At 36.4% G+C, this 15,337-nt stretch overlaps 1 protein-coding gene across 1 annotated transcript; it reads right to left on the bottom strand.

Annotated features, from left to right (window-relative positions):
* Nucleotides 1-6,130: 6,130 nt before the first annotated feature.
* Nucleotides 6,131-15,162, bottom strand: fcer1g (Fc fragment of IgE, high affinity I, receptor for; gamma polypeptide). Its single transcript, XM_038268507.1, has 5 exons — nt 14,960-15,162; nt 11,008-11,099; nt 7,492-7,539; nt 6,964-6,987; nt 6,131-6,861 (listed from the first exon to the last, which is right to left on the bottom strand). The coding sequence occupies exons 1-5, from the start codon at nt 15,024-15,026 to the stop codon at nt 6,808-6,810; spliced, it is 285 nt and encodes a 94-aa protein (XP_038124435.1). The 5' UTR covers nt 15,027-15,162; the 3' UTR covers nt 6,131-6,807.
* Between the last annotated feature and the right edge of the window lie 175 nt (nt 15,163-15,337).

Here is a 15,337-nt window from a genome sequence, read left to right as displayed (position 1 = left end):
TAGGAGAACAGAGAGAGAATGAAGCAGAATGATGATATATATATATATTCATGTTTCACATTTGATATAATAAAATTCCTTAATTTATACAAATAAGGTTAACTCTGGTACAAAGTAAATACAATTTACGGGGCACTGACATGTTTAAGAGATCGCATGTAAGAACTGCTTTAAAAGAAGCTAGTTTTATTTTGGAAAAGCTGCTGTGATGCGCTAGATAAAGCTTTCAGTTCAAAAATATTTTTTTAATCAAATAACGGTCTAAAACGATGTCTATTAATGTGCTGAATGAAGAAGAATTGTTTGCTACTGCCTGACCTGGTTATGAACTACTGTTGTTGATTTGATAACTAGAATTAATCTTAGAACAAATCAATTTCTTTTAGAAAATTGAGCTATAAGAGAACCAATAATCTACTATTCCTAATAAGATTGTATGAGTTAGTATTTTTTGTTAGTATATTTTACAAGCTATATTTAAAATAAGTACAATAAGTAAAATAAGTAGAGATTTCATTAAACTCAAGTAGGGTCACAATCAAAAAAGCCTAAGAAATAATGTAATGGAATATTTGTTAACAGAACTCAGCTCTAAAATAATCTAAAAAACAAACACACAAAAAAACAAGTAGAGTTTATAACTTTATTTAAGTAATTAAATACGCCATCATAATAAAATCAGATATGTTAACTCAGTGGAAGGCTTTATTATAAACTATTACGTTGCCTCCCTGTTTGCCTGCTTTGTCTTTGTGTTTAATGAGATAGAAAATGTCTGGTAGCTGCCCAGTAAAGAGTTTGTTTTTATTTCTTCTTCGCATTTTCATTCATTATTTTGTTCATGTTTAGCAGCAGTAAGTTCATTTTAATTATTATTCAATTGAATCTATATATTGCCGTAGCAATGATGAAGAATGCTAAATTCTTCTGAATCTGGTTAGGAGGAATTCAGTCAGTTGCCTTATCGTTGGTGTTCATATTGGGTTCCTGAGTCAAGTGGTCCGATAACATGACATTACCTCCATATTTTAGGAAAGCATTAACAACCACAAACAGGGGACAGAACACCTGGAACGATGGGCCCTGTGGTGTTTTTAACCCCTGCCTCAACTAACGTCAGTGAAATAAGAATTTTTCTAGGCAGTCAACCATCAATACATGCTAAGGGTAGATCAGAGACAATACTTGGTAAGACAGGTGTTTTTAAAGGCTGCACTTTCCTAATCAAGAATGTCCAAGAACATTAAACATTGTTTAGCTTTTGTTTGATCAATAATCTTAGTTATCTTCTCCATGAGATATTCTCAAACCTGTTTTCAGGTCAGGAATTTGACTTCAGGTTGAATCCTAAACACTTATCAATGCGTTTCCCTCCGTGGAAGAAACCTTTAAGTTTCGTTTACAAGTGGAAACACACCAGATCGGAAAACCAAAGGAGTTTTTAAAAGAATCAGGCCAACTAGTTATTAATAGTCAGTAATGGTGTATTTCTTGTCAATTATACTCAAGCAGAGTTGTAGTTTAACACACATCTCTGCAGCTTCTCTACTGTTACCCACTCTTTACTCCATCCAGACAGTGTCATGCCCACGACCAAAATCTAATAAATTAGCAAATATTCCCAAAGGAGTAAATCATGATAATCTAATTAAAATTAAAATAACTCCAATTGGGGAAAAGGTTAAAACAATTAGATGTGGTCTGTTTAACATAATCTCTTTCCTCTAAAAGTCTGCTAGTTAATGACTTGATTTGTGATAATCACATTGACTTATGTTGCCTTACAGAAACCTGGCTGCAGCAAGAGGATTATGTGAGCATAAATGAGGCAACTCCTTCAAGCTACTTAAATTTACACACACACAGAAGTTCTGGGGGAGGAGGAGGAGTAGTAAACAATCTTTCAGTCTGACTTACTGATTGCTCCCAAAACAGTTAATACCTACAACTCCTTTGAACATTTAACCCTTAATTTCCCTGATCTAAATTTCAAAGCAAGAAAACCTCTTCTTTTTGTAACTTTGTATCATCCACCAGGTCCTTACTCTCAAGTTTTAGATGAGTTTTCAGAGTTCCTTTCTGATTTGGTATTAAATACTGACAGGGTCATCATAGTGGAAGATTTTAATATCCATGCTGACATTGAAGGCGATAGCTTTAGAGCAGCCTTTAATGCTATCTTAGACACTATTGGCTTTGTTCAAAATGTGAATAGTCCCACACATTCTCATCTTCATACTTTGGATCTTGTGCTGACATACGGCATAGAATGTAAAGAAATAACAGTATTTCCTCACAACCCTGTCCTCTCTGACCACTTTCTAATAACCTTCAGGATTACTTTAACAGAGTTCTCCTCCCCCAAAAGAAGGTTCAATTTTAGTAGACCTTTATCAGATAGTGCAGTTATACATTTTAAAGTATCTGTTTCACTTTCTCTCTCCTCTGGGTCGTTGAGCAGTGCTGCAGAGTGCAAAAGCTTAGTTTATTCCCCTTTACAGATTGATGATTTTGTTGATGGGGTTGCTAGTTCTCTCCGTACTGCCTTAGACAACGCAGCTCATTTGAAAATGAAAACTGTTAAAAATAGAAAGCTTGCTCCTTGGTTTAATGCAGGGCTGCACACTTTGAAACAAAATGCTAGGAAACTGGAGAGAAAATATCGCTCCACAGGCCTGCGGGAGTCCTTCCTAGTCTGGAAAAATAGTTTACTGCTGTATAAGAGGACCCTTTGTAAAGCAAGAGCAGCATACTTCTCCTCATTAATAGAGGAGAATAAGAATAATCCTAGATTTCTTTTTAATACAGTTGCCAAACTCACCCAGAGCCATAGCTTAGTTGAACCGTCCATTCCACCGACTCTTAGAAGTAATGATTTTATGGGATTCTTTATAAATAAGATTGATCTTATTAAAAATAAGATCATAAGCACTCCTCTATCCGCGATTGTACCTGAGGTAGTCATGGAATCTGAACCGGCTTTAGACTGCTTTGATCCAGTTGAACTTTCAGAGTTAGCAAAATTATTGTCTTCATCTAAGCCTTCAACTTGTATGTTAGATCCAGTTCCAACCAGGTTATTTAAGGAGGTATTCCCTTTGATCTCCTCCCCCATTTTAGATGTGATTAATCTATCTCTGTTACAGGGATATGTACCTAAAGCTTTTAAGGTTGCTATAATTAAACCTCTGCTTAAGAAACCGTCTCTTGAACCAGATGACTTGGTCAATTATAGACCTATATTCAATCTTCCTTTCTTATCTAAAATTCTTGAGAAAGTAGTTGCCAAACAAGTTTGCGATCACTTACACCATAATGAACTTTTTGAAGAGTTTCAGTCTGGCTTTAGATCTCATCATAGCACTGAAACAGCTCTGGTGAAAGTCACTAATGATATTCTCATGGCCTCAGATAATGGACTTGTATCTGTGCTCGTCCTGTTGGATCTTAGTGCTACATTTGATACAGTTGATCATAATATTCTTTTAGAAAGACTTGAATATTTTGTTGGAATTAAAGTAACAGCACTAGACTGGTTTAAATCTTATCTATCTGATCGAATTCAGTTTGTTCATGTTAATGACAGATCTTCAACATGCTCAAAGGTTACCTGTGGAGTACCACAGGGATCAGTGCTAGGACCAATTCTCTTTACTTTATACATGCTCCCAATTGGTAGAATTATTAGACAGCATGGGATTAATTTTCACTGTTATGCTGATGATACCCAGCTATATCTGTCTATAAATCCAGATGAAGCTAACCCATTACATAGATTACAGGCATGTCTTGAAGACATAAAAACCTGGATGACTCTTAACTTTCTCCTTCTGAATGCAGACAAAACAGAAGTTATAGTCTTTGGACCAGAGTCTTTGAAAAAGAAGCTGATTAGCCAGTCACTTTTTTTGGATGGGATTAAACTGATTTCAGATAATAAAGGAAAAAATATTGGTGTTATTTTTGATCAGGACCTGTCATTTAAATCCTATATCAAAGAGGTTTCTAGAATTTCCTTCTTTCATCTGAGGAATATTGCAACAATTAGAAATCTCCTGTCCAGGGGTGATGCTGAGAAACTAGTCCATGCATTTGTTCCTTCAAGGCTGGACTATTGTAATTCTTTATTATCAGGAAGTCCACAAACTGTGGTTAAAAGCCTTCAGCTGATCCAAAATGCTGCAGCCAGAATTCTGATGAAAATGAAAAAGAGAGATCACATCTCTCCTATCCTGGCTTCTCTTCATTGGCTTCCTGTTAAATCAAGAATTGAATTTAAAATCCTCCTTCTCACATATAAAGCCTTCAATGGCCAAGCTCCATCTTATATCAGAGATCTGATTGTTCCTTATGTTCCTAACAGAGCACTTCGCTCTCAAACTGCAGGTTTACTAGTGGTTCCTAGAATTTCTAAAAAATAGAATGGGAGGCAGATCTTTTAGTTATCAGGCTCCTCTCCTGTGGAACCAACTACCAGTTTTAGTCCATGAGGCAGACACCCTGTCTACTTTTAAGGCTAGGCTTAAAACTTTCCTTTTTGATAAAGCTTATAGTTAGAGTGGCTCAGGTTATCCTGAGCGATCTCTATAGTTATGCTGCTATAGGCTTAGACTTCTGGAGGACATAGGGACCCCCATTTCATCATTCTGCTTCATTCTCTCTCTGTTCTCCTATTCTGCAGAATCTGTTAGTTCAATCTCTAACGTTCTGCTCTCTCTGCTTTTCCTCAAAGTAGCTTTGCCTCGTCTGTTCCTGTTTGGCTGTGACGCCATCCTGGAGAGAAACATCAGCTGTGCTGCTTCCATCAACACCCTTGTTTATAGATGCTGGAGATCGGCCTGTTTTCCAGTGTAGTCCTGTTTCTCTGACCGTGACTGACTGGATGTGCTCTCTTCGTCCTCTGGCATGGGAGCTGGCTCGGAGCTCGTCTGCCTGGCTGTGTGTTTCCTGGACGGGGTCGCCTTTTACAGCTGCTTTTTGTGTCTCGGATTCTGTCTCCTTGAACCCCAGTCGGCCTCAGCAGTTGGCCGCTCACACTGAGCCTGGTTCTGCTGGAGGTTTCTTCCTGTTAAAAGGGAGTTTTTCCTCTCCACTGTCGCTACAAGCATGCTTAGTGTGAGGAATTGTATTTGAGTCAATGAGTCGATGCAATCAACTGGTTTTCCTTAGATAGAAAACTTTGAATCAATTTGACTGTATGATCTGGTTGAACTGTAAAGTGCTTTGAGATGACATGTGTTGTGAATTTGGTGCTATAGAAATAAACTGAATTGAATTGAATTCATACTGTTGTCTAATGCTCCCCCAAGAGGCTGTATCATGAGTGGTTGATTAATGAAAACTCTACATAAATCATTTTCATTAAAAGTATCATAACTTTTGATGCTTGCAACAGCATTACATTTTCCTTACTCAGAAATTCTAATGTCCTTCCAGGTACTGATGAAATGCATCAAACAACAGCAAAATCATTTTATTTGTCATCTTTTTCTTTTGCTCATATTTTAAATTGTCCTTGTAAGCAGGCGACCTCTCGGCTGGATTTTCAGTGAGAAAATGAACTTGTCAGGCTCAGTGAAGTTGAAGTATCAGCAGGTTTATTTAGCATCACAGCATTCAGTCTCCATCAAACACACAATCTCTGGCTTAAATAGACACAGCGAATGCAAAGGCCCCTTTAAAGTGCTACAAGCTATTTACATAAAAAGCTATTTTCATAAAAAATAGTCCCAGTAATGAGTCCTTTTTATGTTTTTAATTCAAACAACCAAATTTAAATTGACATCCACTTTTTTGTTAATGTAAAAATTCCCTAGCAGGAAATTAAAAATTAAATTGAACTTTATTGATCTCACAATGGAGGATTTTACTCTCTGCATTTAACCCATCCCCTTTGGGGAGCAGTGGGCTGCCACTGTGCAGCTCCAGGAGAGCAATCGGGTGTCAAGGGTCTTGCTCAGAGATCCAGAGTGGCAGTCTGTGGCCGTTGGTTTCAAACTCACAACCACCGCATTAACCATTTGGCCGCCACTCCCCAAACTAGGCCACCACCAGTATATTGAGAAACTTTCAGTTAAGATTTGAAGATGAAATATTTTTGATTTGGGAAAAAGAATGAGATAGAGCCGCCTTAAGTGAAGGCCATATTTCTAAAATGTTTTTTAATGTCAATATGCATACAAAACAAATATGGTACATATAAGTAACAACTTTAGACAGGAGAAGGAGATGCGATCACTGCCATCCAGTGGTGTGAGGGAACTACTGCTCAATAATGGTGACGCTGAAGTATGTTAGATTTTTCTCCTCCAATAGCCTTTCCTATGGGCCTTATCTCCTAAATTATCTTGTGCAAAAATTAAACCATGAGAGCAAAAATTAGAACAAAAAGGGAACAAAGCCTGTCAAAGTTATATAAAAAATATAAGAATGAAGCTTTTCATCAGGTGTTAGATAGCATGTTTAGCTCAAAAATATCTAAAATGTATAATCTCATAATGTAATAAGATGTTTTTGCAGCTTCTTTATACACAAACATTTAAATGTATCTGCATGAGAGAAGTTATCAAGATAAAAATGTGTTTATGCGCATCAGAACAGGAAGAGTTTCTCATACAGCACTGATAAAGAGCCTTTCTGAGAGCTGCCCATGCTGGGCTTCACTTCTCTTTTCTGTCTCTTCCTCCTCAGTTTGTACTCAATTCAACAAAAGCAAAATGGGGAACTGGACACTGGTGTAAAAAAAGCTGAGTATGATGTGTTATGTTTAAATTAGAAGAAAAGACAGAACATCGCAACCAAATAGGATCACTTCTTCGTGCCGATGGTTTCGTATGTGTCTTGTGCATGAGGAGTCAGACCCTGTAGGAGAGAGAGAAGATGAGAAAATGTATATAAATATACATAAAAAACTGTAGAAGGTAAATGTAACACAACATAGTGTTACCTATTTTAAAAACTCACCGTATATATGCCCTCTTCGACAGCCTAAAAGAAGAAAAGAGACAAGAAAAACATTAGCCACATGTCTTGCGACACAAGTTTTCAAGAACGACCAGATAGGATGGGAAATCTCACAGTGGTTTTAGGGTGTGTCGCTCTAAGAAAGAAAAACTCAGTAATTGACACAGTTTGTCTGTGAAACCCATCTTATCAAAAGTGATACGATTTGAAACTGAACTTCATTTCAGTGGGCTGAGTTTGAAGGTGGGCAGGATGTTTAGACTCCTCTAACTTGCTCAGCGGTCTCAGAAAAAAAAAGAAGTCAAACCAACAGCAGAGACTCAGTATAACTTACCACAAACACACACACACAGTTAAAGCATGCTCTGTGCTAATTTCCTCCACGTCCAAAACCTCAGCATGTCCACTGAGGTTAGCCTTTAGCTCAGTTTTTTTTTTTTCAAATGACAGGCTACTTTGTGCTGCGGTGTAGCGCATCTGTTTCTGCTTTTTAGACAAGTCTCATTTTAGACATGCAGCCAATCTTACCTGCTGTGACTTTCCTTTGCCTGCCTTGGCCTCTCTGGCATTGTAGATCTATAAAACATTTAAAACAGAAAAAGAAATGGTAAATAAGACTCTATATTATGTTGGATTATTATTATTGTTATTACTGTACCTTCCATTTTTATTTCTATTTAAGGATGTTATGTCTATATTTATAGATATAAACGTACATGTTGTTAGATGTAAAAGAAGAAATGGTGCAGGGCTTTGAGAACTGTTGGGTTTTTACTTTAGACCTTCTTAACTGTTAGGTTTATTCTTTATTAGTCATGTTTATTACCTATCTGTTAGCCAGATTAGATGGGGTGGACAGCCTGAATCACATGATGTATCACCTCTATCTAATTAGGACAGTCTTGTCTGTGCAATCAACACAGGATAACGATAAATCCCGGAGCCAGATTGATAAAGAAGAGCTATCTGTAATCCTGAGGCGTAGATGCAAGAGGCACAGAGGTCAGGGCATGGATGGCGTGTCAGTTCCTGACATGGAAAGCTAAGCATCCACCTGATCCAACACATAGACTCATGAGATATAACAAGCAGGAGATGATATCGTTCGGGGCTCATTTTCCAGATGCCATTGCGGGCTGATGACTTGAGCCCACAGCTGTACCGACTCCAAGCAATTTCTCTGTCCTGTAACAATCTGATCTGGAATAAACTAAAAACTCCTGTTTTAAGTCATTTTTATATAGATTTACCAAGTTTTGAGTTAAGAGTATTTAAACCAAGTAGCTTGATCCCAGGAAAAGAACCGGAAGGGAACCTCTGAGATGTAACCACCTTCAGGGGGACATAGCTTCCTTTTAACTTAACCCAAAGCTGAATAGATCCTGAGGCGCAGCAGGGATGCAGTGACAGATGAAGAGGAGGCCGGGTCGTCCAGTGACCTAACACCTGACCTGTAGTCTCAATCCCAGGAGCAAACCAAACAGCTAAAGCACTCAAAGAGCTTAAAATGTTCAGAGAAATAGTTGCAGAGTTAATGTTGCAGCTGTAAGTGTTTGGGCATGTCTATCAGGCTTACACCAAATAATAACAAAGACTTTTTCATAAAATTGCTCAATATTATTCAGATAAAATAAGGATTGTTTCATTACTTTTCAAGGCTTGCCACCAATTTTTAGTTAGATTGAGGCCTATAAATCTGCTTGCTCCGTTTTGTTATGAGTTGGGTTAAGTACAGTATTCCAAAATAGTTGAAAAACAAACCACTGGACTTTCTTTCCAAGTTTGAAGACATTTCGCTTCCCATCCAGGAAGCTTTTTCAATTCAAAATGTCAGAAATAGCGTTGAGTTAGAGGCTTTATGCAGTAGCCCAACAAAGCCTTGTTTTTGTTTAGAAAACATTCAAATTGAACCGTACGAACACGTCGTTTGGCTTCTTTTGTTAGCCTGCAATGCCCCGTACCTGTCTATGTCTCTGAAAGGGGTGTCGCTAAAGGTAATTGTCAACCTGGCTGAATAGGCAGGGTCTTCTGTTCCCCTGTAAAGGGGTTGGGGTTGCGATGACAGTGGGAGGGGATCAACTAAATTGCTGCATTGTATGTTTTCTTTCTTTCTTTCTTGAGGTCAGTATGAGATATATTGCATAAATAAAACTAAAAATAGAAATAATAATGATGAAGCACAATTATGCATTGAGATATATTAAATATATTCAAACATAAGTTTGAAATACATGGAGGGAATTACTGTCGCAAGAAAAAAAATGATTTTTTTTTAACGGTACTTCCTTAAATCCAACCGAAAAAACAAAACTTAATTAAAAAAAAAAAAAGTTTTAAAGTAACTGTTGTTTTTTTTAGATTTAGATTTGAAATTATTTTGATTTTTTTTTTTTTTTTCTTTAGATGTAATTAATTTGTATTGTTTTATTTTTTTAAATATATTTATTTTATTATAATTTTTTGAATTTCATTTATTTTTTTAAGTTTAATTTCTGGATTGCTTTTTTATTTCCATTTACAAAAACATGTTCTTTACTTGGAAGAGGAACAAAAATTTGTCCACATCAATCTAAAAAAGATACATCATCATCTGAAGTTCTTTCTATTACATTATACCTTTGGTTAAGAATCTTTTTTTTTCCTTGATGGAAGGTAAACCTCCACTTTAATCTGTTATAACCTTTTTATTTACAGATTTTCTTTTAGCCACATTAAGCTTTGATGACCTCACTGCTGCTGAAGAAAAGCTTCAGGAAGGCCTGTTGCTGCCGTCACGGTGTTTCCCTTCAGAACGCTGTGATCAGAGATATGTGCATCTTTTATACAATCAACTTGTTTGTGTTTTAGCTGGAACTAGTTCTACTCTACTCTCATCTGGCCGGGGCACAGTCCTCCATCAGGCTGCTGTGACCCCTGTGTGATTGTGGAAAATTATAAAATTAACTATAAAAATTATAAACAGGACTTTCTCTCAGCAACAGCTGTCTTCCTGCCACCGTGTCAGATTTGCAAAGTTCCCAACTAGATGAACTCCGTCTGAGCTGTGGATCTCAGCATGTCATCAGGGCTTCCGTAGGTATCATGGCAGCTTTCCTCATGATTGTTCTGTGGCCTGTCAGTTTCTGAGAACGTTCACGTACTCTGTCCATTTTTAGATGATGTGTTGAACTTTGTTGGAATGTAGTTTTAAAACATAACCCTGCTCTAAATTTTGGATCTTCATCCCTGACATCTACCATGGATTCCTTTGACTTCATGATGCTGTTTCTCTAACATCTGTCTTGATCATCACTCCCCAATAGAGGAGATACGGCAGCTGTAAATGGTCGAGGTTTACTTCAAAATACAACCTTTGAAAACACAAATATTAAAAAAAAAATAAAATAAAACCTTTGAGGCAAAAAGAACAGCGATTCTGCTGAAATTACATTGAACACTGAGGTTTTCTTTACCGATTAGGCTCTAAAGGAAATTTTGTCCAAGGAGTTTTATGCCAATGCATAAATGCATGGCACACTTATTAAATTTTTATATCTAAAACAATTTGAAAGCCACGATTCACAGTCCTTCCAGTTCAGCCCAGTGTTTTTGTTGACTTGCAATCCCCCAAAGACACATTAAGGTTTGTGGATAAAATGCAAAAAACATACAGGACCCTCGACATGTAAAACATACTTATTAAAGGACCTAGACATTGTTTTGAAATTCTTAGCAATTAAAGCAAACTTTATATCTTTATTATTACTCGAATGTTTTTAGGGTCTCTTTATCCTTTAGGTATGAATAAGTTTGGATTCTTTCTTGATATTTAACACATTTCCTCCTTAAAACTGAGGACTCTAATATAAAGTCTGTCCTTTGATCGATAGGCTGCAGAGCAACAGCAGGTCAAAGGTTGTAAATGTGATACTTTACTGGGAAAAATGGGGAAAATGCATTGATGTCTGAATTAGTTTTTTGTCATCTGTCATTATTGGTTTGATTACAGACTAAGCAATGGTTTGCTTCATTCTAAACACAAATGGAGAGACATGGGATGCAAACCTTGACTCTGCAGTAGAGCGCAGTCAGGATGATGCCGTACAGGAAGAGAATGCCATCCAGGATATAACAGATCTCTGGTTCTGTGATTGCAGCTGGAAGATAGAGAAGAAGACACTCTGTGAACGGGTTGACATGACTTCCACTTTACGACATGTCTCTGTGATGATGACGTTAGCGTCGAGCCATTTACAGAACTACCATATTAGGCAACAATATTTGAACCTTTGTAGATTATGAAAGGCCATTACATGACAAAGAACAGTAAAGAAGCCTGGGTTAAATATCTAAATCGGATAGAAACAAAAACTTAATGAAAATAAGGTTACTTTTCATTTACAAGTCCGGAAACATCGTGTCGCTTCCACCCTTTTAGACTCCTTTAGACTGTGGTGACGTTTATATATGAAATCCTGGGACAGCTCTCTTCGTTAATTAAATTCTGCTTTTCATGTTTCATGAAGCTCAGAGATCCACATCCAGATGATCTTTTTCATCATTGCAAAGTTATATCCTTCAGTCAGCTGGATGTTACCTTCTGTTCATTGGTACATATCTATAAATCCATCCTGGTTTTATTGTCTCTGTGTTATCTTCTGTTTTGACTTGGTCTCTGTTGCCTCCACTGTTAGAGTTCCTATGAACCAGGAACCATCTTCTACAGGAACTAAAACAGTCAAATCAAAACTTTTTTCTGGGGATTTTATCACACTTTGAACAAGTTCAAAGATTTCGTTGTTCTTCTAAAATGAATTTTTCCATAAGTCCTAGTGTTTAAAACGGTGTGACGCTGTCATTTTAGTTAGTCCTATATTTCTAATAGGTTTAATAATGATAATTATGCAAAAATGGGACTGTTTTAGTTATGATATATTAGCCTTTACCAATACACTATATTCAAATGAAAGTAGTTATTAAAAGACAGATTTAAAAATGACAGAAACTTTTATCGACATCAAATCTGACTAAATTTTAATTTTTTTTGAATACTTCAGGATAAAAAAAAATGAGTATCTTTTAATATTATTATCCAAACAACTTTGTAATTCTTACAAAACATGATGTGGAAAAGGAAACATACAAAACAAAAAAATACTTTGCAATGACACAAAGTAAGGTTCTTCTTGTTTTTAAGAGTCAATTTCTCCTCATTCTGCAATTTCAGAGACACTGTTGTCGAGGCTCCACAACATCAAGAAAAAATGTATGCAGTTCACTTTACCTGAAATTTGAATACATAAAACCTGAGTTAATTTTTGATGTCTTGTATTTAATAGAAAAAAAAAAAAAAGAGGAATTTTTTTTATGCAGACGGTCAAAAAAGAAAAAGACATAAATTGCTTCCCTTTCCTTGGCTTTTTAATTCTGCTTTTTTCGTTATGAGTTTATTTAAGTGGATATTCTAAAAGAGCAGCAGAACATAAAGACATGGGGCATAAACTGTAAAAGGACCAAATCTTAGTGATCTACTAATCTGGATTCAGTGGCTTTCACCAGCGTCTGCTTTTCTTAGTGGACTGATCTGCCGATTAGCGGCCAGAACTCCCTAAGAGATACTGGTAATAATTACTAGTATTGACAACACATTTTTAATAATTTTGTAATGTATAATCACATTAATAAACAGGAATATTATCCTGGTTAATGTACCATATTATCTCAGTTCAAAACCATCAATAAAAGGATTTTAGACGGCCGTTTTTAACCTTATTTCTGATCATTTTTCACTCTGACCTTAAAAAAAACATTGCATCACAGAAAATTACATCAGTCTAATAAAAGCACATTTTAAACACTACATTGTTGATACAGTGAAAAATAAGTTTAATGCTTGTTTTAAAAAGTAATTTTATAATCTGAATTATGTATTTGTATCTGTCTTTCTAAATTTCAGAGCATGGATTAAGAAGAATCCTCTAAATTTTACTTTCTTGATTAATCTAATTTCTACTAAGTATGTTTTATAATGCCTGCATGTGTTCTGAAAACTGTTCCTAAGTCTGTAGCAGGGGATCGCATGATTTAAATTCCCTTTAAGATAAACAAGAATTACATTAACTGTAGAAAATAATTTTAAAAAAGTACTCTTTAAACATTTGCCAGAAGAATAAAGAAATATATTTCATAGTTTATAGTTGTTCAAGTATCAGAATGGAAATAAGTTTGTCCAAATATATTTTTATTGTGTGTATGTATTATTTTTCATGAGATTAATAAGCTGTACATTTTTAAACTATACAAAACTGTTTCGTTTTTTTATCTTGTGATGTTCATTTCAAACATAATCTGCTTTTTTTAACTTGGGCTGCATCGTGCAGAACACGTCCAAAGAGCTGGCTTCGAGTTAAGAATAAGATTAAAGGTAGAATCAGCTTTTGCTGTTCTTATTTAACCTACGGTTCAGAAAAGGTGTTTTTCTTCAAAGTGATATTGTACTTTTAATAGTCCTTCTACCTCCTATCTTGGTCCGTCCGCCTTACGAAACCTTCAAGGGCTAAATAAAAACTCAGAGCAGTCAGGTTACCACCCTCAGCTTGAAACACATTGGTAGTAAATGCTGAACTATTAAAAAATTGAACTACATCCCTTCAGCAATATGATTTATGTCACTCTAAATGAAAAAGACAGCTCATGCACGACATTTCTTTTGACTTTTTAAGCACTTTGCCTCGAAGTTCTGTTGCTTCCTACCCACTTTCTTTCTTCTCTACCAAATTCAAGGAACTGCAGCACTTCCCTAAAGTCTTTGATCACATGCTTGGTGTCCAAAAGTGACTCACTTCCAGAGGACCACACTCCTCTTGCTTTCAGCTAAAGCCATTTTGTTGAGGATAAATTCAGCAGCTGTAATAGACATGTTGCCCCCTGATATCAGACGTGATGATCTCTGTCTGTGGTGATATCTCCCTTCCTGTTCTGATGTAGTCACCAGCAGAGCTGGGTTTAGAAAAAAACAAATATACATTCAAAATAGTTTCCTTATATATGCGACTAATAAATGAACACGTATCCTAACATATTTGAGGGACAGTCAGTCTTTTTTTTTAATAAAATTTGAACATTAGAAATAAGATCCATTTTCTGAAAGTGGCAGAGATCTGGGGCTTCGAAGGTAAAAAATAAAATAAAAATAAAGTAGGCCATGACCTGTGGTCTTTAATAAAAAACTGACATATCAGGATGTACCATTTCCGAGATACTAACACTGAAATTACAGAATGGCTCACATAAAGTTATCTGCAATAAACTTTGAAGCGAAAAGGAAAAACAAAAAGCAGGAAATAAGAAAATCGGATATCTTAAAAAAAAAAAAAAACAGCCCTGACATTACGAATACCTACTGACTTTAATTATTTTTTTTTTGTGCTAGTTTTGAAAGGAAAAAAATACGTTAATATGCATATTTTATGTTTTCTTGTATTTATAGTAGACTTTGAACATACTGAGACAAAATGATGGACCCCCTGAGGTTTATCAAACAAACTTTCAGTATGTTTGAAACAAACAAAATCTAACCTTAAACTTATACTTAGGTTTGAGGTTAGAGTTTAAATTTCCAGCTTTTAATATATATAAAAGACAAACTGTTTATTAAGATGAGCGAGTAGATCTATGTAGAGGATGTAGATAAAAGGAGCTTTGAATGAATTTAGCCGTTAAACTTGATCCACACGTTATTTCTGCTGGTTTGCAGTAAGCGAGGTCAGTTTCCTCTTTCACAGAAACCGTGACAGCGTTTCTGCTGCCTACACCAAGCACAATAAGGCCCAGTGTCTCCAAAACCTCACTGCGCACATCTGCCAAAATATAAATCAAACAGGAAAGTTTAGGATTTGTCTTTTTTTCAGCATTTTACCAGATTCGTCTCAATCCTCACTGTTAAATCTTTATTGGTTTGATCTAAAAACGCAGATTAAAAAGAGGTCAGCTCTTCAGCTCCGTTCTCCGGACTCACCAGCTCTGCCAAAACACATCCAGAGAGGTACCGCTACCAGCAGCTGACTCCCGCCCCACGCTCCCATGGTGCTACAGGTTTAACTCGGACGGCTGGGCTCCTTCGCGGCAGAAGCTTGTTGATGTTTTTCCTCTCGTCTCTGCGCTCTGGTGAGGGCTCGGGTATTGCACACCTCACAGCTATGAGGGGAAGTTGTGGTCTGAGCTCTAAGTCCATTTTTCTCAGATCTAATCAGACCACTCCCCCTTTGAAGGCTGAAAACCAGAGGAAAAGATGCACCACCGAGGCTTTGGTATCTGTTCACAATAACACAAACAGTAGAAATAGAGCAGTTCTAAAAACACTTCCACCTTCAAACTCTGACAGGAAGAAGAAGCC

The sequence above is a fragment of the Cyprinodon tularosa genome, unplaced genomic scaffold, assembly GCF_016077235.1.
Source record: "Cyprinodon tularosa strain WSP-4 unplaced genomic scaffold, ASM1607723v1 ctg70, whole genome shotgun sequence".
Taxonomy (NCBI): Eukaryota; Metazoa; Chordata; class Actinopteri; order Cyprinodontiformes; family Cyprinodontidae; genus Cyprinodon; species Cyprinodon tularosa.
Note: the sequence above shows the minus strand (reverse complement) of the source record. Positions and strands in the feature narration are given on the sequence as shown.

What these genes read in the sequence shown, in the direction of transcription:
- fcer1g (XM_038268507.1), bottom strand. Translation starts at nt 15,026, where the DNA reads ATGGGAGCGTGGGGCGGGAGTCAGCTGCTGGTAGCGGTACCTCTCTGG. An exon ending in GCAAAGGAAAGTCACAGCAG is followed by an intron (nt 6,988 to 7,491) that starts GTAAGATTGGCT and finishes TTCTTCTTTTAG; the next exon opens with GCTGTCGAAGAGGGCATATA. An exon ending in TCGAAGAGGGCATATATACG is followed by an intron (nt 6,862 to 6,963) that starts GTGAGTTTTTAA and finishes TCTCTCCTACAG; the next exon opens with GGTCTGACTCCTCATGCACA.